General features: G+C 42.4%; 1 protein-coding gene across 8 annotated transcripts in view; it reads right to left on the bottom strand.

The window, feature by feature from the left end:
• Positions 1-25051, bottom strand: part of myo6a (myosin VIa) — a 134305-nt gene extending 109254 nt beyond the window's left edge. For all 8 annotated transcript variants that reach the window (XM_080490683.1, XM_080490687.1, XM_080490682.1 and 5 more), the window contains exons 1-2: positions 24859-25051; positions 1796-1930 (exon numbers count right to left, since the gene is read on the bottom strand). In XM_080490683.1, coding sequence (XP_080346809.1) covers positions 1796-1912 — 117 coding nt within the window. In that variant the 5' untranslated portion in view covers positions 1913-1930; positions 24859-25051. The remainder of the gene's footprint in view (positions 1-1795; positions 1931-24858) is intronic.
• Positions 25052-27315: the final 2264 nt, after the last annotated feature.

Genomic DNA, 27315 nt, shown 5'->3' with positions numbered 1-27315 from the left:
TTTCTTTTTGGTTGCATCTTTCATGGGTGTCCAGTCAAAAACCCTAGAAGTTTTTGTGAAGCACTCGAGCAGCATTCTGTTGTCATTCAGAGACATCTAGTGGTGCCAGATGGTATGTACTGGTATAGTTTGACATATATTTCTTCTTACTGTAAGTCCAGGACTTGTAGGACCAACAAAAACGAGGAAGAGTGAATTATAGTCCAGAAATGACTAAATGAAAAGTTTCAGGCTTGATGAATTCACTACTCTTTGATGTGACCCCAAAACAGACCACCTCCTCTCCTTCAAACTAAATCTCCTCCATCTCCTCGCCGATCCCACGGAAGAGTTCAGAAGGACAAAGAGTCAGTGAGCCTTTGTGTCTGAGAGGATGACAGGGTATCATCACGCTCCACGTCTCTCTCCTGACGTTCCATCTCAGGACGTCTGCCAGCCAGTGAACGCATCGTCAGACACTGGCACAAGTTGGCCGCGGGAGCACAGGCGCCACATTGTTCTGGTCCGGACTGTTACGGGCCTCCTCTGCGGCCCGGAAACTCCCTCCGGCTGCACATCTGAAGAGCAGCGGACCCGTGTGGCTCGTCCACTGGAAAAACATTGTGCTTGTTTACGAGCTGTGAGATCCAGAACCAGGGATTTTTGTGCCCTGAACCAGGCCTCCGGGAGAACCCTCTCCAACTGGCCTTGTACTGCCTCCGCCGAGAAGATGATTTAGGCTGAGTTTGGGGTCAAAGACGGCAGGTCCTTGGAGACTAAAGTCAGGGTAACAGAATCCCATCGAGCAGCTAACAAATGGCTGCAAGTAATTACATTTTCAACCACTTAAAGGGGCGCAAAGCCCGATTTCTGCAGCAAGAGAACGTTTGATAGAGTTTTAGTTAATAGTGCTGATGCGGTTTGTGAGTCTGCAACATTTCTGGAATGAAACTCCAGTGCACTTGAAACAGTATTACAAAGTAATAGTAAAGTATTGAAAAGTGTTCCTCCCTCAGTTTGTCCCGTTTTATGTTCACGTTAATGTGAATCTGGATGTTTTCTAAAGCTCCGTCAGTTTGCACTTTCCCGCTCCCGTTACACAACAACCGACTCATTTTTCTTTCTTACATCCTGACGTTAAACACATTGAGCAAGGACGCTCTTTAAAAAGGGAACACTCTTTCCGCCGAGACGGACACGAAGCATCTGGGGTTACCGCGGCGACGGCCTCACGGCGACATCAAAAGCGTCGTGGAGGAGCGACGTGGCGCATCACCCGGCGGCAAAGTGAATTAGCGAGAAAGGAGGCTTGTTTGTGGAGCGGTTGAGAGCCACTTCCCTTGAGACGGGGGCCAATTAATCTGCTACTTGAGCGCATTGAAAACTGAAACAAACAGCGGCGTCCGGAGGCGAATCGATCAGAGAGCGACGTTTTACGGCTTCCAGAGACGAGGACTCGTCGACAGGAGATTAAGCTGCACGTTAAATGATTAACACACAGAGCAGATGGCGGCACATCGGAGAAAGACGTGGTAGGAAACAAGGACCACGATATCATCTGGACTTCAGGCTGCTTCAGGAGGATATGGGAAGTGGTACAGCTCGGAATTCTGAGTGGGAAGATTATGCCATGATCCGGTTGAGTCCAAACTCGGACTGAATTGGTGTGTGTGTGTGTGTGTGTGTGTGTGTGTGTGTGTGTGTGTGTGTGTGTGTGTGTGTGTGTGTGTGTGTATAAATCTCCTTTAACGCATGAAACTTTTGCATTGAACCACATTTCCCATGAGTCCTTGCAGCAGCGACACGTCTGTCTCACCTTTCCCTTCTGTTTGAGAGGTTCGATGGTCAAGCTGTCGGAGCCGATGTCCACGATGGTTCCCAGCTGGAACCCGTCCGATGGGTGGGGCGCCCACACCGGCTTCCCATCCTCCATCGCGCCGCTCGGAAGGCTCTGGAAAACATGAGGCCGACAGTCAGAGGGACACCAACATGCTGGATTTTCCAGAGCTGGACTTTAGAAATGGGAATTGCTAATCTATTTTCATCCTTTTTGTACGAGTTTGTTCATTTTGTTTACACACACGTTCCGTTTTCTCCCATTTACATGACGATGGAGTCACGGCGTTTTTCGAAAAGTTCCACCAGTTTTCAGTGGCTCCAAAAACCGTTGTTGTGTAAAGTAACACCCAAACTACGAAAGTTTTGTGCAAACACAAAACTCGACACGTTGTTGTGCAAGCTGGTCCTGATACTAAGAATTTCTATTTCGTCAATATGGGAACTGGGGATGTCATTATTTGTCGTTTGATTCACATAAGCTGAATTTCTTAACATCTCAACCCCCCAATTCGTCTTTAAAGACAAACTAAAAGAACCACTGTGACTCACTTTATTCTGAAAACAAACCAACATGTAATTTCTCAACCAAGAAAATTCAAAGACACTAAATTTAACTTTCTAAAAGCAAAATTAAACCGTAAAAAGGATTAGAAATAATAGATAAGTTCCCAAGAGAAGTACAGCTGCTTTTTGCAGTAAATTTAACCTCTTAATTCATGTTTCAAATAGATGAAATACCTAAAAAATTGAATAAAAACAAATCAACAATAAAATGCTTTGTACCCATGAAAATCTACTTTGTTTTCTGCTTTTTTTTTTTTTTTTTCTCCATAAAAAACTACAAACCTTTTTGAAAACTACTGGACTTTGAAATCTAACAGGGTGTTTAAGGAATTTAAGCTGCTTTGATTGAGGTTTTTAGGCATTTTTTGGCCTTTGAAAGGACAGACGAGAGAAAAAAGGTAAATGTTTAAAAATAAAAGGGTAAAAATAAAAAACAAATGCGTCTTTTAAATTATGTCTGAAAATAGACAAAATACGAATAAAAACCAAGTTAACTGCACACATTAGTTATCTTAGGTTCTCTTCAGGGGGATTTATAACACGTTTACATTGTTTGTACATTTTTAGTTTGCACGTCTGCTTTAATAATTTTTTTAAAAAGAACAGGATATTCAAACTTTTGAGCCTCTTTCATTACTGTTTATTAGCCCGTCTTAAAATGACATAAATTCAATCATCCTACTCGTGCGCAAAAGTTCAAAGATGAACTTTACTCCACTGCAGCAGTAAAGTTGAACAGTTTCGTTAGAAATGTGTGTAAACTAACGACGGCCCTTTCAAGAGAACACAAACGGCGTCATGTGACCTGAGCTCTCCGGGGGCTTTGTGGTCACCAACAAGCCAATTAAGAGAGTTTATTGAGTCAAAGCAGCAGCTGATCGTGTTACTGTAACAAGAAGACGGTTGTTTCCTGTGGGACTCGTACACAGGACAACAACAACAACAACAACAAAAAACCATCAGGTTCACATTGTGCCGCTGCTTTTTCATTTACGAACCAAACTACAACCAAGTCTGAGGATGAGGTGGATTATTTGTGAGGTGTTGCACTGGTTTTTTTTTAACAGAAGTACGGGAAAAAAACTCGAGGTTATCTTTAATCGTTCTTCATAATTAGAAAAATATGTATTTTAGAGAGAAAGTTCTTCTCATTGATGGCTTTTCTATATTAATATCATTATCTACATTGTATATACTGAATATGTGATGATGCAAAAAGGTAAAAAGATATAAGGAGTTGTAGATATAGATTAAATAGAGTAGTTTTAGGGTAGAATGGTCTCACACCGACTGACACCGAAAATGCCACAAAAGGTTTTCTGGTTTCTCTTGAAATGGTAAAAGGCCCTTAAATGCTTTTATTATTTGACACTTTACGTTACACAACCTCTAAGCTGGTCAGCCGTGGCAGCACCAACTGTAAATTGAACCTCGACTACAATGACTCAATACTCCCACATCTATAAAAGTGAAGGCTGAGCAAAGTCCAAATGTCGCATCATGTAAAAAAAAGTCCTCATAAAAGTCGGAGTTGCCGCAGTTTTATTACGTCCCACCTTTGTTGTTCCTGCGAACACAAGCAGCCGGAGGCAGAGCGAACTGCAAACCAGCGCCGTGTGTGAGAAAAGTGGAAAAACAAGAGGACCGCGGGGTGTTTACATGCACACAGTCCTCACAGCAGGGGGTATTCTCACAGAGTGCCGTTGGGTTTGGGGGGTAAAAGCCTGTCGTTAATGTGTTAAGTATTGATCTGTAAGTCCAGACACTCGGGCTGCTTTAATGCGTCGATGGAAAACCTGGTCGGTGGGCAAACGCCACAAAATCTGCCCCTGAAACGAGATTACGACACGCAGAGCTGCAGATTGAAATACCACATAGCATCAAGACTAAGATGTCCCCAAATATTTTAATTCTGAATGTTTTCATGGAATATTGCAGTTTTGGACAACCTGAAAGTAATCCTCATGATGAAACAGAAAGTTACCAATGTAACCAGCATTGCTGTAACAGAAAAGTTTCCTATTGAACAAGGTTCTAATGACTCAGGCTCTTTCAGGTCCCCATGAAACGTTTACTTTGTTCTGCTGCTGTAGGTTTACATTGTTATTTCAGATTCCTAGAGTTGGGGGGTAAAACATTCAGGTATTATATTCTTCTCTTGGTGCTTCAGATTACAGCTTCAGTACAAGACACTAACAGTCTTAGAGTTTGGGCTTGCTGAAGTAACCAGGAACCATTTTCTTAGTTCTGTTGCTATAGGTTTAGATTGCGAGGGGATTATTGGATGTTTCTAAAATTAGAATGCGAGGCAGAGGTGTCAGTTTTACTTGCTGGGATGGGATCTTATCAACCTACAGATCCCTTAAGGACCGATGTTATTAATAGCATCACTATGAAAATGATGTCGATTCAGTTGGTTATGATGTGAAACCAAATGCACCAGAAGAAAACATCACATTGATGCAGTCAGAATCACATCTTTTGAAAAAAGGCATAAACTATTACTCAAACAGTCGTTTACACAATGATTCATTTTCTATGGCTGAAGAACACACGAAAAACAAGTTCTTTTTAAATAATCTTCTGAGAGATAACTTTGGGATTATTAAGGTAACCCTGCTAACATTTTTCCCCAAATCTGCGGCTGTAGGTTTAGATTGCTGGGGGTTTGGTTTGCGGTTCCCAGGATGTCTAAAACTAGAACGCTAATTTTATGCTCTTCTATTGGTGAATTAGTTTAGAGTCCCTATGTTTCGGACTGGGCTCAAAAACTGCTATTTTATAAAGATTGCAGTTCAGCGAAACTCAGTTAATTAAGGACCATTTTGTTATTTCGGATGCTTTTGGTTTAGTAGATTGTTAGCAGCTCATAAAATCTTCAAGAACTATTACTACCATATCATCAAAGCAGAATACTTTGTAATAAGAGTGGTAGTTTACTGACCAACTCCAGAGTGGAGGCAGAGCTGCTGGATCTAAACCTCTTCCAGACTGTTAGACATTTATCTATGTTGACTGGGAGTTTTATATTTCACAGTTGTTTAATCTTGCTTATATGGAAGACGTATCCTATAAAAAGTGACAATTTTGCAACAGGTCCATTTAAAACCAACTCCAGAATGAAGCTCAAACATCTGAGCGATTCAACCCTGACCAAGCCCTCCAATAAAAGACAGATAAATTGGTTTCATCCCAACAAAAAGCCATGTGATCTCACAGCCGTGAACGAGTCGGGGGAATGCAGTGAACCGTGACTCGGCGTCCAATAAAGCCGAGGAGTTTCCACCCACACAGCCGGGGACATATTACGGCTCCCATCTCCACACAGTGGCCTCCTGCCAAACTGCAAACTCAACAACGCTTTCTCATGTGGGGACGTGAAAATTATTGCCCTCAGTAATTCAGTACTAAGAAGCCATCAAAGTCAATTAGGTAAATGAAACCCGCATCATGTGAACACAGCGGCCCTGATGACCCCCGGAGCCGGAGGGCGGTACGTTTGATATCATACATGGCTGTGTGAGCACAACATGTGAAAAACAACTCAATATAACGAATCCAAATATGGACTACAATAAAGGTCCATTTTAAGTTTTATAAACAATGAGAAAAATTTGCATTTTTAGCCTTGATTTACACTAAATAAATATTACCAAAAAAACATATTTTTCAAACAATAAAAAATTTGTGTTCACACAAAACAAATACAAAAAATTATGTAAAAATATAAAAGAAATCTAAATTTCTTTAATGTAAATAATGAAAATACAAATAGATCAAATCGTGGTTGAACTGAACACAAATAATAAAATTATAAAATACATTGTTTATTGTTCACGAACAATAAAACCAAGTTAAGATAGTATAAATAATAGATGTAAATGACATTATTTGTATCCACAATCAACATAAATAATCAATAAAAAAATCGTTAAATCGAAAATACATTTTACAAACAACTTAAATATATTTGAAATTAAATTAAGATTTAATGTGATTAAAAGAACAACGGTCACATTTAAGTTGGTTTGTTTTATGTTCACGAATAATGCAAATTGACAATTAAATTTATGTTTATAACTACTATAAATATCTTATTACAAAAATGTATCGTAAATAATAAATGCCATCCAAAAATACAGGAAAAAAAAAGGTCACATTTTAATTTAATTTGCAACATAATGAATATAACAAACACGTTACTAATTTAGAACTTCTACAACAACGAAATTAAGAAACTGAGTTTAGCTGTTTACATTTTCATATATTCATCAAATTAAATGATAACATCATCCTAAAGTTTTTGTCTGGATGAAAGTTCGAAGCGAAACATGAAAAAGCAGTCCAAAGCCAAATGAGGTTAAGCTTGTGTTCATGTGTCAAAAACAATAGGAACAAAAAAACTTAAGCATAAAAGACATGACTCTTAAGTATTACTGAGCTGTAAAATAGCTCACCCTATAATTAGTTGTTGAATGAAAAAAATTTTCTCTTTGTGTTGAAATGCTACAAAGCAGCATACACTGGAAATAGACTGAGCTTGAGTCATTATATTGTCTGGCTCCTCCAAGAGTTACGCAGGTGAAAAGCATGAAATAAAGTGATGTCACCTATGTAAATACATCTTTACACGCTCCAAAACACAAATCCAACAACAACCAAATACCAAAACTCCATGTAGCATCATTTTGTGTCACACAAACAAACTATAAAAAATTAAGTCTAGAGAGTTTGAAAAGGTTAAAAGCTTTTAATCACATTAAAAGCATCTTCAGGGGCTGAGCTGCAGAGCACACTCACACTCAACCTCCATCTGATCGATACGGCGACTCTCCTGAGCCTGAACGTGACTCCAGCAGCCTGAAGACGTCTGCACAGCTGCTAGATTCAGTCTGAAGGCAACCAGATATGAGAAGACAAGATGAAACCTGCTGCCGCCGCCTGGCATCGCGTCCAGGGTTGAGCAACAATCTATGAACTCCTTCAGGTGAAGAGAATCCTCAGTGGCTCAGTCCTGAATGGAACCTCACAGCTTCTGGCAGATTGGCAAACCTCTGATCTGTACTTCTGCTGCTCTAAAACGTTCCTCACGGGGAAGTCCAACACACTAAATGAGTCTGACGTTGTGTTCTGGTGTCTGATTACATAAACGTGCTTCAAGCCACTAAAAAAGTGAGTTTTTGAAAATGCTTTTAGTAAGTAGTTCTTCTGCACATGCTCAGTAGAGACAATAAGAACAATGTTTTCCTCCAGAGTGTCATGACTCCCAGTCCATATTCTCCTCGACTTTTATTTTGACAGTCACTGTAATAACAATCCAACTTGGTCTAGATTTAGATTTAGACTTGGTCTTGGTTTAGAGCGGATTGTTGGTATATTGGTTAATCCGGTTCTCTAATGGATGGATGGATGGATGGATGGATGGATGGACGGCGTACAACGTTGATGCTAATGCTACTTCGCTAGCAGTAAGATAGCTAGCTTTCACAGCGACGTCCTCTGGCTCGTGGTTCAGCGTCGTGATACGTCAACTATTCCTCCCAAAACACTGATATCCCCAGAAAATAAATCTGAATTTTACACTTTTTTTATTGAAATAACTAAGCAAATGTTGGTTGCTGCTTTTCTCTGTTTGGTTTTTTTCAGTATAGTAAACAACATTTAAATGTTTTTTTGTCTGTTTTCCCTGGTTTTGTAAATTTACAGCAAATTTAAAAAAACAAATTACACTTTCTGTTGCACCTATTTTTTATTTTTTTTTAATTGTGAATCTTACTGTGTTAGAGCCCAATTTTCCAAAGTTTTAATAATTTTTCTCGGTGGATTAATGTGTTCATTTTATTTGTAATTTATTATTTGTCGTCATTAAAATGCCAACAATCTGCCAATGTACGTGATTGTAAACAACATAATAGGCATTAAGATTGCAAGGATGATAAAGTGTAAATATCAGGAAGTCAAGTTAACTACATATAGCTGAAACATCTACTAAATTACTATTTACCACCTCTGCACTTAACCGACGCTTTAGCCAAATGTAGGCCGTGAACGTCTCGACTAATAATTTTTGGATTCACCAACAAAGTCTGCAGCTCACAAGCACCTAAACCACAAGTTTAAACCCGATGATGCCAACAGACCACAGAGGCGTGGAAGCAACACTCAACGGCAACGCCCGCTTGCATATTAACGCTTACCCCCCCGGCCAAAAAATAAATAAATAAATAAAAACAGAGTGTCATCTATTTCTGGCCTCTGCCCTACATATTAAGAATCCAGCTTGCAGTCTGGAGCTTCACGGCTAAAAAAGCTGGAATGTTATTTCCATTAACGTCCTCAGTGAAGTGAGAAATTAAAGATGTAAACTGAGATGATGGTGATTCCCAGAGCGGCCACCGGAGTGAGAATTAGACCCATACATCAGCATCATGGACAGAAGATTTTATAGAAGAGCAGCAGTGAGTGGAAGAGAGAGAGACAGAGAGAGATATATAGAGAGCGATAGAGACACTGAGACAGATAGAAAGAGATAGAGCGAGACAGAGCTAGATAGATAGATAGTGAGAGATAGAGAGAGAGAGCAGTTTGTCATAAAGAATTTAAATGTAACTTATCAGAAGGAAGAAAGATGGAAGACGAGAAAGAAAGACAAAAGAAAGACAAACAGATCGAAAAATAAAAAATTAACTGGTCGACTGTTTTGTTTTTACCACAAATCTACCAAAATAAACAAAACGCTGCCGAGCTCACGCCACTGACCCGTCTGAGTAAAGAAACTGAGCAGCCGTCATGACTTCTCTGTACGATACAGAGCAGACACACCCGCCTCGCCACCAGCTCAGACTCTGTGTTCGGCTACGAGCCGACCGCCTCTCGCGTTTACATATTCAAACAGGCAGCGACTCTTTGCTGTGCGGTGAAACCGGAGCTGGACGCTGAATGAAAGCAGACAAAGACGCCGTTCCTCTGCAGGTGAGGAGGCCGGCGGTGGGAAAAACATGGCCGGCCTGGATTACCGATGCATAAAGACGCGTTGTCAAAACTCAACTTTCCAGTCTCCAGCAGCCTAAAGCCAAACAGAGCAGGAGTCTCATCAGTCCAGGGGTTCCCCACATTCACGTGGCTCCGGCTGCTGTTCCCACGGGTGCATTGTGCAGCTCGTCCAACAGCGTCTTCCTTTTCTGCACCAGTGCTTCCTGTTTGGTTAAGTGCACTTTGTTTCACTGAGCGATTGAATCCTCCTTCTGCGAGGTATTTACTGAATATAGCAAATAAACCACCAGTTGTTTATTTGTACATTTTCTGGCCCAAACATCGGCTGAATCTGGGTTTGTCTGCAGTTGTTCGGATCTTCCTTCTCCACGTTTGAGCAGCAGTTTGTCGTAGGTGCTCATCGCTTTCACACTCACACTGCACCAGAGTGAGTATCGTGTTTACACCGCCCCCACTGATTCGCATACTCACAATGAAGAGTTAAATAACATTCCAGTCGTCTGTCAATGCAGTGTGGGTAAGTTCCAAAAGCATAGTGCATCAAACACGGTTAATCAAAGTTTCAACAACCAAACTCAAGGTGAAGCAGAGACTCAATGACTGATTGATATTTGGTCCAATAACTTAGGGCAACACCTGCTGGTGGCTTTGCAAGTGCTTGATCATGATCAGTCGTCATGGAAACTCGATGCTCCAGGACTTTTCATGATTGTTAATAATGGAAGCGTGAAGCTCTTCATGTCGTCATGCTGTGCAGTCATAGAAACATGATGCTCTTTCTTCATGTTGTCAAAATCAGTAATAACACAAATATGAAACTCTTCGCATCATGCTCAGTCGTCAGGAACAAGATGCTTCTCATGTCGTCATGCTCAGTCGTCATGGAAACATGTTCTTCATGTCATCATGGAAATATTATGTTCTTCATGTCGTCATGCTTCCTCGTCATGGAAACATGACAAACTGGCTCAGCTCACTACTATTATGGTGCAGTTGTGGCCTTGTGTCTAGAGAGGCAGGCTTGGGATCGGTAGGTTGCAGGTTCGATCCCCACAGTGGAAAGAGCAAGACCCTTGCCCCCCACCAGCTCCCGGAGCGCCATACTGTGGCCGCCCACCAACGGGTCAATTCGGACAGACACCGCAACTTTAAATCAGGAAGAGTCTTTGTGAGAAACAGCAGCTCAAACCACTACACCACTACACCACACATATGGTCCATATCAGCGTATAAAGAGAAAGAGACAACAGGACAAACCGCTCAGTTGGAGCTGCAGCAGCTGCTACTTTGTGCTGTGAGAGGACAGGACGGCAGCAGAGGAAGCTCAGCCTGAATCGGCCTGCAGTTATCTTCCTCCTCCTCCTCCTCCCGACAAACAGCTGATTGTTTGCTGGATGTGTGCCGCCGCTCACTGAGAGCCCACAGTGGAGTTGTGAGCTCGGTCAGGTCACGTGGTGGACACAGAGCTTGTGATGTGTGCAGAGACAAAGGAAAACCTCCCCGGGGGCAGACGGGCAATAACAGAGCAGCAGGGCTGAAACACAAACTGCACCGGATCACGTTTATCTCTGCTGAGTCGGAAACTTCCTCAGAAGCTCCTGCAAGTAAGAGGAAAATAAACAACTGACGATAAACAACTGGGATAGTTTTCACTGAAAAGCCCTCCTGCCCCAAACTGCTGTTTGAAATCAGATCCCTGAAACCCAACGCTAACCAACTCTTCATAACTACTAATATCTTCCATACAGATGGACGGTAGTGTGATCCCGCCTGAAGAATTAAAGTTTTAATTGTCCATCCATCTTCTATAGTGCGCAATCCAAAGCGGATGTGATCACAGTTGACTACAGGTTCAGTCCACTGGATGCAGGTTCGACATTTAGGCCCCGCCCACAAGGAGGCAGGTTTAGGCGTTTCCACATACATCGCTTTCAGCGTCCTATCCACAAGAATCTGCCGTGTTTGGAAATGAAATTGCTCGCATATAAACCAGTGGTTAAATGTAAAATCTGTCCCCGTCTCCACGGCTGAAAAACGCTGAAACTATGATGTCACAGCTCCGCTTAACCTCAACCTCAACACTTTTCATGATACATCAGCCTGGTTTCAAACCCACCACCTCTTTTCTAAACCAGAGGTGTCAAACATAAGGCCCCTGACCCGGACGGTTCTATAAAGACAAGAACTATGAACAGTATATAAGGTTTTAGTTGTTGTTAACATATTTAGATAGATTCATTTGAGTTTCACTGACAGACTAATAAGTACAGGCTTTTTATTTTAATATTTTTTGATCTTACCCCAAACCAGCTTCATAATTGTTCAATTTAATGGGTAAGCAGCTGTTATTCACTCAGGATACTGCAGTACTATGAAATCACATTAACCAGAGCGGTTAATTTATCCCCACACATCATTTCCCTGTGTGATGCGAAGTTAGATAACAGTAGTTTTGTTATTATTCGGATCACTGGGGGGTAATTACCTTCACCGGACAGACTGGGGCTGGTTGGTTGTATCATTTCTTCTCTAATTGAGCAGCAAATGGCACCTTGTTTCAGCCTCTCCGGCAGCGAGGAACTTTGTTCCGGGTTCAGTTATCTTTACATGACGATCGTCACCATCTGGTTTCATGCCAACGAGCCACATGTTTCCTCCCACACGGCGACGGCGAGTTTTAATGATAAGAAGAGCGATGTGGAGACAGGATAAGCATAAAAACAGACCAGATACCCATGACTGAAGATCTGGTTCATCGGTTTGTTTGTCGGGAATTTAGACTGTTTAGCCTTTTTTTTTTTTTTTTTATTAAAATGTCAACAAATTGACTCATTAAAATTGATCCATTTTTCAACTCCACACTCCTTTTGAGAGGTTTTTCAAAGGTCAATTAACAAAAATGTTCATTTCTGGCTAAAATCTAGTTAGTCAAGCTACATGAGGCCCCTGCGTGCGTCACAATCATCCAAAGCCGTGAAAGAGATCCCACCGCTTGCGATATTAGCATGATCGAGTCTCTACCAGTATAGAGCCACGACTATTACACAACCAGCATTTTCTACAGCGTCGTTTGGAAAACGATGTCTGTTTGGACGGAAACGGCAGAAACGCTGAAAACGATGTAGTTGGCATACAAGTTGCTGCTGCCGTTTGTCTTTGTAATGAAACCACACACAAGTGTACACATAGCATACGCTATAAACATCAACAATGGGAGAACACGGACATTCTAGTGGACAGACGACCAAGTTGGAATGCTATTACGGTGACTGTCAAAATAAAACGACCAAGTCCAGGAGAATAAGGACAGGGAGTCATGACACGTTGTTGTCACTGTGAATCTACTGAGCATGTGCAGAACAACTTTTTACTATGTTCGTGGTGCGCATGCACAGTAGCAGCGTTTCCATGGGGATAGAGGCCAAGCTTTTTTTGAAAAATTCTACCGTGGCAGCAGTTTTCTAAAAGTTGCATTTACAGTGACTCTGCACGACAAGACAGATGACTGGTAGTAAGATATTATTATTTATAAAGATTTTAAATCTCTTAAGCTATTATATTTGTCTTTAGCTTCTCTCGGTATAACTTTTTTTTTTTAATTATGGCCAAAGAGGTCTGAAACGCTTTAGTGCTTCTTTTATAATCAGGGTTTGTTAGAAAACAAACAAACAAAAAAAATTCCCACAGTGTCATAGTTCTTGATAATGCCTTTGAAGAGATTTACCGACTTGGCGCCGCACCCACATGACAGACCGGCCCGGACAGGGCGTGTTAGGTGTTCGGAGGCCACAGGTATGACTCCTTTCACTCAGGCAGAAATCTATCTGACCCTCCCTGCACACACAAGCTTCCCTCACCTGAACAAAAAGCAATCGTCAATCCCAAACTTTCCTCCCGCCAGGAGAACCAGACGAACCAGATCAACCAGATATTGAAGCGGTCATCGTTGTCCTTAGCACGCTGAATAAAATGGAAAATAGCTATATATATAAACTGATTTTGCATTTATGAATTTAGATTTGTAGATATATTTGATTACAATTTTTAGCCTTTGTGATCATTTTTAGACATTTTTCCTGTTTTCAGCTGCTGTGTGCTTCAATTGTTAGAGCAGCTTGAGCAATACGAGCATTTTATTTTGTTTCCCCACTTCTTTTAGTTTTTTCTCCCCTTTAAAAAATTTTTCTTCATTTTATCCTTTTTACATTTAGTTTTTTCTACTTATTTCCCCCTTTTCCTTTTCTAATGTTTTTTGTTGTCATTTTCTCCCCTTTTGCTTCTTAATGAATATTTTTTGTTTTCTATTAATTTTCTTTTTTCTTTCTATGATTTTCTTTGCATTTTTAATCATTTAGACTTGACTATTCTTCCACTATAATTTCTTTTGAGTAGTTTTATGTATTTTTTTCTCCCTATTTTTAGCAAATCCATCTATTGTGGCTGTTTTAGTCATTTTAATTTATTTAGCAGTTTTTATCCTGCAGATGAAACATGTTTTGAAAATCAGTGTGGAATGCAAATATAACAAAAATGCAAACAAAATGTCTATTCACAACTAATATTCTGAAAGCTTCAAGGGAGCCGTAGCATTGCTATTTGCAAAGGGATGACGTGTTTCCTCTCCACGCTGAACCCGGAGTTTCTCCTGGACGATTTCAGCCGACGTGAGGACTTTCAGAAGTGCTGATCTTTTACAAATTCCCTGTGATCCCGTTTAAAAATTGACAGGAGTCACCCTACCCCAGCCGAAGTCTAACGCCAATAAAGAAAAATAAGCGGCTGTAAGGTCGTTCATTACATGGAGAATCAGGGGGCCGTACATGAACGTATCAGAGTCCTCGCTCCTCAAGATAATCCCTGATAATCTGCAGGCAGACGAGCAGCGGGGGGGGGGTCAAGGTGTGACACAAATGTCACCTGCTACACTCCAGTAAATTAGCCCATTGCCAGTCTGACACTCGTCAAACGCACCGACAGACGAGTATCCTTCCATATTCGCTTCTCGTCGTTAAATCCCAACAAAACCCCAAACAGAAATTAGGATCTTTTCTTCCTCCTGTGCAAAGCTCTTCAGGCTCAAGCTTCAGGATGGCTTAAAGAGCTGATTGCGCCACTATAATCCAACAGAACTTTGTTCGCAGCGCGCTGCTTATTGGAGGTTACTGGAGTTTCCAAATGTAGAATAGGAGCCGGTTTAAGTGTAATAACAGTCACAGGCTATTCACTACCTCAGACAAACTCTGAGGAGAATCATATTATTCCTGCAGAACACTTGGTTCCCAGGGTGCTGCTCATTAGAGATTCCTAGAGTCTCTAAAAGTAGACTGAGAGGCAGAGCTTTCAGCTTCCAGGCTCCATTCATGTGGAAGGAGCTTCAGGACGTTAACCCCGTCTGCACGTTGAAGATCAGGCTTCAAAAGTTTCATGTTTTAATAAACCCTGTTGCCCCGGGGGCGGCTGAGGTCACTCTAAACCTGGGGTCTCGACAAATGCACATTTAGTTCTCAAAATATCTTTAATCTCTAATATTGTATAAGAACAAAAGCACATTTCTTTTCCCTCATTCTTTACTACCTAAATAAAACATTTCCACGTTTTCCGGCCAATCACATGATAGCAGTGATGCTAAATACATTTTTAAAACAAAAACTTCAGCTTCTTCTTCTTAAAATAGAACTACTATTTTTTTGGCTTGTTTTTGTGAACATTGTCGCATGTGGACCTCATGGAGCAACCCTGTTTGATTAAAAAAAAAAAATCTGTCAAGCCAGGAATTTAATTACGCTTCTATAGGTTTACCCAGCTGCCGGACCTCTCCTCTCTCTGCCACCATCAAAGGTCAGCAAGTTTCTTTCAGTCCTGTGTCTCATCATTCTCTTGAAAGCCTCTTCAAGATAAAAGTTTGTTTCCTGAATCTCTGCAGTGACTTTCCCATGATCCTGGCAATCTGTCTTCTGTTGGGTCACTTCCTTGGACTCGGACATGATGCAGACGGCAATGAGAGGAAGCGCCGGGCCTGGCGTCAGCTCCACAGATCAAAAGAGCAGAGCTGCAAAGTCTTTATCTGTCCGAGAGCATCCTGGCTAACCAACACGTCTTCTGGCATCTTTCTCTCGTGTCCACGTCCAGTGTGGTTGCACAACTGATCTCATCGCAACTGAGCATGTGGACGTCGTGCAGAGAGCTGGATGTGCACCATCACGGGCTAAATATAACAATCAGCAGCTGGAGCGTTAATGCTGCTGCGGTGTGATGATGTGACGGCTCAGGAAGCTCCACACGAATCATCCACAGCCGCACAAATGTGATGAAACGGATAATCTATAGGCGGGAATCCGCGTCGACTCTGTTGAACAATGGAAAAATCCTCCATAACGTCTCACTGCCATTCTTTATAGCATCAAGACAATATTTCAAGTGCAAAAGCAATGTTTTGAAAAAGATGTCTGTTTATATAGAAACAAGAGAAACAATATGTTTGGCAAGGTTACATGTTTTTGCAATGAAACCAGAGACAGACACACACACACACACACACACACACACACACACACACACACACACACACACACACACACACACACACACACACACACACACACACACACACACACACACACACACACACACACACACACACACACACACACACACACACACACACACACACACACACACACACACACACACACACACACACACACACACACACACACACAGAGCGTTTTCAAAAAGTACCACGTTGGAAGTCATTTTCAAAATGTTGCGTTCTCTGTTTTCTTTATTTGTCACAACAAATCCAGAGGCTTTCATCTTACAGACATCAGAAGTGATCCTTCTCTTTTTTTTGTTTGTTTTTTTTAAATAAAATTTAATGAATAAAGCAAATGTAAGACATAAACCACAGGGCGCTTTAAGTTATGAGAAGAAAATATGAGGAGGGTTGGACAAAAACTTAGCAATCAATGAAGGAAATATAATTTTTTTTGAAAATCAAAGAAGCAAATTTTGCTCTTTGAAGTCTTATGGAGAAAGTGATTCTCAACTCTGAAAATGTTGAGTGTTCAGTGGCCCTGAGCTGCTTTATCATGTAAACCGATCCCCAACACGCAACAAAAGTTTTGCCTTTTCACTTGAAAACATTGTCTAAACGCAGCCTCAGCACTGAGCACGCCACGTGATCAGGTGAAGAGTTGATTGTGAAGCATTAAAGAGGTTTAATTCTGAGTGAATTCTCCCCAGAGCTGCTGAGAGAAGCCGTACAGTCATTTAGTGTTGCTTAGGAGAAAATAACCACGTCAAAGTATCTTACTCATTACAGGAATCGGAAACAAAGTGGTTAATCATTAAAACTGAGGCAGTTCCACATTCAAAGACGGATTCAAAGCTCTTAAAATCAGCAATATTACAGGAAAGAAAGCCGTGGGTAGAAGTACAAGGTTCAGAGCTGTAAAAGCCTGGCAGCAGCTGAAACAAGTATCCCTATGTCATTTGAATATTTAAGAGAAGTGCTAAAGTGAGCCGGATTAACTGGGGTCAAAATCCTGCTGGAGCGGAGAGCCGCAATGTGCCGGCAGAGAGCCGGCAGAGAGCCGGCACGCCACGCTCGTGAGTAGGAAACTCTGCAAACACGAGGCGTCTGAAGGCCTCGGTCAACACGGAGAGATCCACGGATTTCTTTTCAATCCAACGTATATTCTCTCGTGTCAAAGCTGGCCGTCACCCGGGAGCAACGGCCTGCGAGTCAAACGCGTGACAGCGACATTTTACCCATCAGCCATTGGGTTTCAAAGGTCACCAGAGGCATGCGGCCACATTAACGACATAATGATGAAGGGCTGGTTTGCATGTTGACACAATGTGACCAGTGTCGGGAATAACTCTCATACTCTCAGCATTAACAGATTACTAACTTAATTTAATCAATAATCCAGTTCCTCCTATGGTAGTGCCTCTGATTTCATTTAGCAGCTTGATACCCCCACGGTGTAAGAAGGAACGTTACCGCTGGTCGTTCATACCGACTGCCATAAGACTGTACAACACCAGAACAACCTGAATGTGCACCGTCCATAAACATTGTTACACTAGTATGTGCAATATTTACCATATACCTGCCTTAAAAAAAACATATTGCCCACTTCACCCATTGTATATTGGTCGTATGTTCATAGTCGAGTGTTTTTCTTTTCTGTTAAGGTATACTGTATGTTTGGCTTTTTGGTATGTTTTATATTTTGCTTCCTAAATTCTAATATATGGTGTATTTAGCTTTTTTTACTATATTGTATATATTCTGCTTCTTTTAGTATATTCTGCTCCTTTTACCTCTCTGCTGTTGTAACAAAGTGACTTTCCCCGTTGTGGGATAAATTAAGAACAATCTAATCTAAAAGAGATGTAAAGCTGCTGTCTCATGAATTTGAGTGGAGGAACTCGTCTTTCTGGAAGCAACAAGAAAGACCTCCCACTGTAGATAGCATTATAAAAAATCTGTTTGTTAGTTAGTTACTGACATCGCTTTAACAATACACGTTTACTGTGTCGTAGGTCACATCCAGATTATAGAGCAGCTTCCTCCTCTAGTATCCACATTACAGAGCATCTTCCTCCTCTAGTATCCACATTACAGAGCATCTTCCTCCTCTAGCATCCAGACTATAGAGCATCTTCCTCCACTGACATCCAGATTAGAGCATCATCCACCTCTAGCATCCAGATTATAGAGCATCTTCCTCCCTCTAACATCCAGATTATAGAGCATTTCCCTCCCACTACCATCCAGATTATGGAGCATCTTCCTCCATTAACATACAGATTATAGAGCATCTTCTTCCATTAACATTCAGATTATAGAGCATCTTCCTCTACTAACATCCTGATTATAGAGCATCTTCCCCCTCTAGTGTCCAGATTATAGAGCATCTTCCTCCACTAAAACCCAGATTATAGTGCATCTTCCTCCTCTAGTGTCCAGATTATAGAGCATCTTCCTCCACTGACACCCAGATTATAGAGCATCTTCCTGAATCAGTGCTCACAGCCCAGCTACTGTGTCAAAATAATGCTGTAGCAAGACGGCTAAGTGCAAATGATTAGAACATGACATACTGAAGAAGATGAATAAAAGTGTTGCAAGAGTCACTTTTTTTAATAACTCCATGATTCGTAAAGTAACTCGTAAATGCATGCATCTGTGTGTTTGGAAACCTTAAAGCAGTATTCATATGAGCAGTCATTCTGATGGTAGCATAGTAACTGCGCCGCTGTGATGAAAAAGAATCTAGTACATGTAAGTAACAAGGCAATGCAAACATTCGCAGAAAGACAAAGGAAAGCGTCAAAGAAAAAAGAAAAACTTGGCGATTAAAGTAGACGAGCTGACATTAACTGGCACGTCTGCTGCTAAAAATAGAGAAAGTGAAGGCTAAAATTAGCTGGGCTCAAACACAAAGCCACCTGAACACACCGAGTGCACCATCAGCACTTCTGAAATGATCATTATTGAACCAGATTCAGTGAGTTTTCCTTTCCTGGAACAACTTCAGGCACATTCACCGGCCTTGTTTAGTTCATGGGGTGACCCAGGGGCAAGAGCTCAGTCCAGCCTGCAGACGTAAAGATTAGAGGACACCGATATCCTGGAAGGCTCACCTGCCACCAGCTGCTGGGAAGACGGACCAGAGACTCCAGAAAGGACAAGAGCTCGGATCGCTCCCATTGAACGGCTCACGCTAATGCTCCCCGACATCAAATGCATCACGCATTTCCTTAAAGGATGCGACACTGCCAACAATAGTTTGATCGATCCCTGCACTTGTTTTCGGCGCAGACAGTTGAGTTATTTTAGTCCACAGCTCAGGATTGTTTATCGAGCTGTGCATCATTCAAACGGTAGGAAAATCCTACAACCTTAACGTACGCAACTGTGTTATGGGGAGTCAAAGTCAGTCTGACATCAGCAAAGTGTGAGTAGACGGAATATGATAACAAGGGCGGCTTCCATAGCAGCTTTCTACTGTAGTAACCTCTTTTAAGCTCAAATACTATCAAATGTATATACGACAGTGAAGTTCTTCGTTATTGTTGTAGTCCTAAAGAGTCCAATACCTTCATTTTAGTTTTGATACTGAGGTAAAACTTCACTATAGTAGTAGCCCAAATTTTTCAATAATCCAACTCTATTTAGAGGACTTTTCTTATAAGGATTATTCTAGAGCTTTCCTCCGCTGCAGCACCTGTAATCCCCGACTATTCACAGAAATCCAGTGGACACACCAGTTTAGAGCAGCTTTCCACAGTAGTAGGTTGAAAATGTTTCATAATCATCTGCTATTTACAATAGTTAATGTGACAATGCAAAATTTTTGTTGCATTTTGGGCATCAATTTACATGACAACGCTGCTGGGAGCCTCTGAAAATCCAACTTTTTGAAACTGCTCCCAAGGTGGAACTTAACAATGCTCCCGAATCCTAGTACATGTTCCCCTGAGACTCGGTAGTCGAGTCACCTAATAATAATCCAACTTCATTGTCTATCCATACGAATGTCCGTGTTCTCTCATTGTTAATGTTTATAGCGTATTGTTCTCCGCATGCATAGTGTGTTTTATTATAAAACGAATAAACAGCACCCACTAGTGGCAACTAGTGGCTGAAAACTTCATTGTCTTCAGCGTTTCTGCCGTTTCCGTGTAAACGGAGACCTTTTCTAAAACGTTGCCGTTTAAACACAAAACAATGCGTTTTGATTTGAAGCGGGATATTTTAAGGTATGTTGTCTTATGTTCCGTTACGTCTTACAGTAGGAATACTGTTCAAACTGAAGAATATAGCTACAGGGTACATCAAATAGCGTTAACGGATGGAAAATATGCAGATTGTAACTTGAAGTGAGCTGGAAGTAGCTGCCCCTGAGCTGTATGGGTTTATGGGAAGTCAAGAGACGGATGTTTACATCCGATATTCAGCTAATTCAACTCGAGCTCGAAAAAGCGCGACAAGTTTGAGAAGCATCTTTTTGCTTTCTGAAATTGATGACAGCATGTGGAGTTTCCTTTTTAAACCATCTGCTTGTAACTCCACGAGACTTTTGTTTACAAGCTTGGTTGTGGCCACATGTTAAGGCTGCTCCGTCGAGCAGAAACAGAGTGAGGGTGGGGGTGGGGGGGGGGGGGGGGGGCAGCAAGGAGGCCGGCGTGTAAGTCAACACTCTTCATCGCCGTCATTGACGACGTGAGGAGAGGCGGCGGCCCGATCAGCGAGGCGCGACTAATACGGCTCACATTCCCCTGATTACAAAGGCTGATGAAGGAGGAGGAGGAGGAGGAGGGGGAGAAGACGGGAGGAGGAGGGGACCGCCACCTCCGTCAGATACGCGATACGTCTGAACTCGGCCGCTCCGTCAGCGGCAGCCAGGAGAAAGTTGATGCGGCGGCTGAAGGAGCTTCGTCCTGGTTCAGGAACTCGCCACAGGGTCTTATAGGCAGACAGCCAGAGAAACACAATAGTGACGCCAATCTAACTCCCCGAATCACACGATAACATTTATAAGTAGAAACACAGAACTTTCGTTGTATTTTGGAGGTCCGTTTCCACGAAAACGGTGGTCAGTGCCACTGAAAACAGAACTTTCCGAAAACACTCGAGCTCCGTCTCCTTGGAGACAGAAGAAAAGCTGCTTCTGTGCATGTGCAACACGGCCGTAGTGTCATGAGTCCAGATTCTCCTGGACTTGGTAGTTTTATAGTGACAGTTACGATAACAACAATCTAACTTGGTTCACGAGAATGCCCATGTCCTCCCATTGTTAATGTTTATAGCGTATTGTTCTCTGTTGCATGCGTGTCTGGTTTCATTACAAAAACAATTAACAGTGCCAACTAGTGGCCCAACATGAAAACTACAAAGTGGAGTTTGAGCTTCACTAGTGACTCAAACACCACATTCACACGATGGTTGAAATAAAAAAGTATAATTTTTGCATTTTCGTTTCAGAAAGGTTTCGTGTTTACTGGGCAATGTTGTTCAAAACGATTTACATGGAAATGGTAGAATCGCTGAAAACAATGTAATAACAATAATGCATGGGTTTTATATAGTGCTTTCTTTCTAGGAGACTCAAAGAAGCTTTACATTGCATAATTCATTCAGTTCATACTCGGTGGTGATAAACTACGTATGCAGCCACAGCTGCCCTGGAGCAGACTGACGGAGGCGAGGCTGCCAAACTGCGCCATCGGCCCCTCCCACCACCACCAACCACTCACTCTCACACTGCATTCACCCAGGCTTCCTGGAGTTCCCTCACGGTCCCCCATCCAGGTACTGACCAGGCCCTACCTCGCTCGGGCCACAAGTTGGCGCTGTTGGTTGTATTTGTAATGAAGCCACACACGTGCGCAGAGAAAAATATGCTCTAAGCGTTAGCAATGGGAGAACACAGACATTCGAGTGGACAGACGACCAAGTTGGATTGTTATTACGGTGACTGTCAAAATAAAACTACCAAGTCCCAGGAGAAGATGGACAGGGAGTCACGACACTCTGGAAGAAAACATTGTTGTTATTGTCCAGCTACTGAGCATGTGCAGAACAACTAGTTACTACTACGTGGTGCGCACGTGCAGGAGCAGCCTTCCAAGAAAGTTGCGTTTTCCCGTTTCCATGGAGACGGAGTCAGAGCATTTCCACAAAGTTGTGTTTTCAGTGGCTCCGAGCATCGTAGTCGTGTGAACAAAACCCAAAATGCAACCAAAAACTGAACTCTTGTCACCGTGAGAACTGAGTACCAACCACTGCCCTATCTCAGACGCTTCATTCCAATATCATCAGTGCTGCTTGGAGAGTCTCAAATAAAACGTGTTTGAATCTTAAAGAATTGTACAGAAAGTGTAGAATTTAGGAAATAAATAACCTTTCAGCTGCATCAGGAACCTTAATGGGCTAATGAGACAAACTGCATCACCCCCTGTATCTTCACTCTGACTCTGCACTTCCAGGATATTCCAGGAATTCACTGAGCCTGAGACTTCCCCTCTCCCACCTCCGCCTGCTTCCTCCAGGAAAGCACCCCACACACACACACACACACACACACACACACACACACACACACACACACACACACACACACACACGCGCACACACTACTTCACTACTGGCTGTGCAGCGTTCACAATCTTCTCTAAAGCCCCATCGGATATTTTAACTGGATAAAGGAGGTTATAAACTGCTTATCCTGTATCAGACACTTGGACGGGGGCCTTTACCAGGGATTCTTCAAACGATCACATCTCCGCAGCCTTCTTCCTACGATCTGGTAATATTGACTGTCATTCATACATACGTATATAAACTCCTCAAAAAAAGTTTGGAAACATTAGTCCAGTCAATTACTTCTCCCCTTTAATAATACTAATTGGTTTGGTATTATATATCGTTGGAAAAGCCCGATTAGCACCTGATTGACAGCACTTATGTGCATCGGCCCTGTTGAGTTTGTGTTGCTCCACGCATCAACATGCCACGTTTGTCCTTTCAGGATAAACCCTCTGCAGTAGCACAACTGGAAGCTGGTGTTCTGGTACACAGAGTGGCAGCATTATTTGGTGTCAGCCCTGGTACCATATCCAAACTTGGACCAAGTTCCTTGAGACTGGTGAAGTCAAAGACAGACCAAGAAGTGGGCAACCTCAATGCAGTGAGATATCAGAATGAGATTCTGGAGCCAGTGACAATTCCATATCTCCAGAATCTGTGACCTACATCCATCCTCCAGGAGGACAACGTTCGCCCCCCACAGAGACAGGATCATCACAGACCACCTCCAGACTACCTCTTTTGGGCATGGAGAGGATGGGAATGGCCTGTCATGATTTCAACCCAATCACTAGGTTAGGTTGGATTGGATTTGTCGCTACCCACACATTTACCTTGTTGTAACGGCAACTAATCAGGCTTCCCAATGATTTATAACTCCAAACCAATTAGGATTATTGAAGGGGATAAATAGTTGACTGAATAAATGATTCCAAACTTTTTATTCATTTATTTATATATAAATATAAGGCAATGGTGCAATGGTGCGACTCAGGGTCATTTCCTGAAAGAAGGTAAATACAGCCATAAAACAAGGACGATGTGAGGAAGGAGCAAAAGTCAAAGTCCCAGCAGACACAAGGCCTCCACCCAAGAGAAAGACTGCACGCTCATACCACCAACGCACACAAATAACTCCAAAAGGATGAGGCACGGTGCAATGAAACACACTATTATGTAGGATTTGCACACTTCTTGCAGGCTTGAGGCGAATAAAAGTGCTGGAGTGGTGAGTGAAGCTCAAGAACAAGCTCAGAACAAACACAATAAGCAGTAGAGCTCTTATATAATCAAGCAGAACAGACAGAAACACACAGCAAGCAAGCAGCGTTTGTGGAGCTGCCTCTCTCTGCATCCACATTGTCTTTTTTTTTTTTTATCAATGCAATAATAATATCACAAAACCAACACCCACTGAAGCCCTTTTTTTTTTTTCTCATGCAAAGCATGTCTGTCCATTGATTGTGCTTCCCAGGCGGTGGGTTGGGTGTTGCAAGCAGGCCGCAGCCGTCGCTCCTCTCCTGAGCTCTGACATATCGCTGCTGCTGCTGAACAACCACACAGCCTCCCGTGTCATGTACGCACCACTGAACCCTCATCGCTCCTGCCAAGCTCTGTCCCCTTTTCTCGGCGTCCTCTAATGCAATCATGCTCCTGCTATAAATGCTCCATCCCGGGGGGGCTCCGGCTGCACTTGCACACGCCGATCCGGACTGCATTCAAATAACGTGGGACTTCCCAGACTCGCGGCGCTTGTCACAGATTCACGCAGGCTACGAAACGAGATTCATCACTTTAAGCAAAATAATTGATTCTTCTTTTATTCGGCTTGTGTGAAAAATTAAAACGCATCATCCCTATTAGCAAATCGTACTTTTTATTACTGTTTCCCGGCTGTTTCTTCCACGCTCTCCCTTTGGAATCCTCTCCCAGGTTGTGACAGTATTGTTCAAAAGTTAGGGCTCCAATTTAAGAAAAATAAAGACAATATATAAGCCGAATTTTTGAAGACTTTCTAATGCTTCTAAATATGTATTGTAACACAAAGTTTCTGCATATGAATTATTTTAAGGCCGCAACATTACAGATTAACTGGTTCGTGAAGGAGGTCTGGCGTCAAGTCTTCTAACAAAGCTAGGCAAATCCAAGCGCGATACAATTGCTCAAAAATACTAAATTAAAGTTAATGAATGAAGTGAATGATGCTCATTTGTTGCAGACTGTCGTGTCAATAAATCGTCCTCGAGTTTCCAGGTTTCCCCGCGCTGTGTTGACAGCCTCCCTGCTCGGCTAGCACCGGGACGCCGCCGTGCGTCGTAGCCCGTCAGCTAGCTCCACATCCCGGCTGTTGCTGCGGTAAATTCTCGCCGGTAAACACTCACCTGCTTTCCGTGGAAACTCCGCCGTCTGCTCGGTGGGGGATAATGATGCTGGTAGTTAATACGAATGAAAGGAATATCCCAGAATCCCTGTCCGAGCCTGCGCCGTTGCCGGTCGTCTCCTCCAGAAGGTGGGTGTTCGCTCCGGCAGCCTGGGCCACACTCTCCCCGCCCTGAAGCCTCCGACTCCCGCAGCAATCCTGGGAAACTGCCCCATGACGTCACGACCTGGCTGTGCAGCGTCCTGCAGGGAGGACGAGGGGCCTGCAGGGGGCGCTGTGGTCAACAGATTGACATCAGAAGGAAAACAAAATATATATATATTTTTTATAATTAATCAGTCACTTCGCATTATTGGACCTTAAAAAGAATCATTCTTTCATTCAGGTGGCTTTTGTAGAAAACTAAATCCCAAAACGGTCTCACATATATTTATCGACAGAACAAAATCGTATTTATTTTATTTATCTAATTTTGATGTCTTCTTTTAAAAGTCAGAGGTACACGGTCGTCTAAATATAAAACAAGGATATCTTTGTTGAAGAAGACAAAAGTACAACACTTGTTTTGTACTTTGATAATAGAGCATCTTCCTCCGGATGTAACTTCACTAACATCCACATTATAGTGTATCTTCCTCCCACTAACTGATATAACCTCCAGATGGCTAAAATCCAGAGTTTATTCCATTCCATACAGTGTTTAACACTGTTAAGAATTTCCCTTCTGGGATAATTGCTGGAATTAGTTTGGAAGAAATATTACAAAATTGAGATTTAACCAAATATTTTCTTTCCCGATAAAACGTTAAACTGGTGTATTTTGTGAGTTCTCAATGTTTCCGTTATTAAATTGAAGAAAATTACATTGAGGAAAGTTATTCATTCTTATATTTTTCTAATTATTCCAAGACTGGAAAAGCTTCTATTTGTATCTTAAAGAACATGCATCACTTATTACTTATATATCACTTGTATAATGTAATTCCAGAGATTATGTTTTCAATATTCCATATAGATTATAATATACATAAAACATGTTCCATCCTATACTTCTTTGGGTCCACACACGTGAATGTGAGTGAATGTCTGTGTGTGTCCTGTGATGAAGTGGTGACCTTCTCCAACAACCAGCTGGAATCAGAACCGGAGCTGGATAAGGTGCTGCAGAACATCCATCATTTTCTGAAAAGGCTGCAGACATCGGCTTCTGTAACTTCTACAAAAACCCTGAATATTGATTATACTGCGATAAACTCACACGCAGAAACTGATACGTTCAGATTTACACACGCAAATCGAGATGAGACGCACACATACAAACACAAATTGAAAAGCACACATGCACAACTGATTCACACACACAGACACACACATTGAGGTAAAAGCAGATCAATTTAGATTTACACACACACACTCACACACTCACACACACACACACACAGACACACACACACACACACACAGTTGGAGTGTTGGATTCCCGTTTCTGCAGATAGTGTAGTTTAAGGTCATTGGGTGACACGCCTTCCAATGAGAAACCAAAAACGATTTCTGTAACGTTTTAGAAGAATCATATTTTATTAATCCCCCTTTCCATCGGTAGGCAGCCGCAAAGCATAGCGCCTGAGGGGATCTGGTGTTTGCATGTTTTTTGAACTGTGGTGGGGAACCCGGAGTACCTGGAGAGGAAACCCACGCAAACTCCACACAGAAAGGCACTGGCCTGGATTTCCAACCCACAACCCCCTCGTTGTGAGGCGAGAACACTAACCACTGCGCCACTGTGTGTGGCTCTTTATCAGAACATCATTGTGAGTAATCCCAAACCAAATTCCAAAACTCAATATTGAAACATGTTTATGAACTTGAGTGTGACGATCCTGTCACAGCCCAGCTTCGGCACCTTCGGGGCCCACCAGTGAGAATCACTGCGGTATTAAATGATTGTTTCTGGGGCAGCTGCTTCACGTTGATCCACCCAAGTCCCATAAGTTTGATGAGACTGTGGATGTCAGGATTGGCTGCAGAAGACGATTTGTGGAGTTTGTCTACTCGGCTGGTTTTAATACTTGGAAGCTGAAGTGCTCAGACGCTGCTTCTTGTTGTTCTCTCCTCCTCCGTGGCGTTGAGCCCCAGGAAGGTGCCGGATTAACGGGGATCATGTCAAAGACGACAACAGTGGTGCTAATCTCTGTCTGCCGCCGCCGCTTTCTCACAAGAAGCCCTCAGACATCCACCTTCATCCAACAGGAAGTGGGCGCGGCTCCGGGAACATCAGCTGGGTTTGTGGAGCTTCTGCTCGGTTTGAGATTGAGCCTTCTGTAAACTCAGAGATTCAGGAGGCACGTCGGGGTCAGGGGGACGCCTTTTCCCAGCCTGTCAAACTGCTTTTCAGTTCAGGCGCCACTTGAGTGAGCTGGACCAGTAAAATAGTAGGATAACAACATTTAGATGCAAA

The sequence above is a fragment of the Lipophrys pholis genome (assembly GCF_963383615.2).
Source record: "Lipophrys pholis genome assembly, chromosome: 21".
NCBI lineage: Eukaryota > Metazoa > Chordata > Actinopteri > Blenniiformes > Blenniidae > Lipophrys > Lipophrys pholis.
Note: the sequence above shows the minus strand (reverse complement) of the source record. Positions and strands in the feature narration are given on the sequence as shown.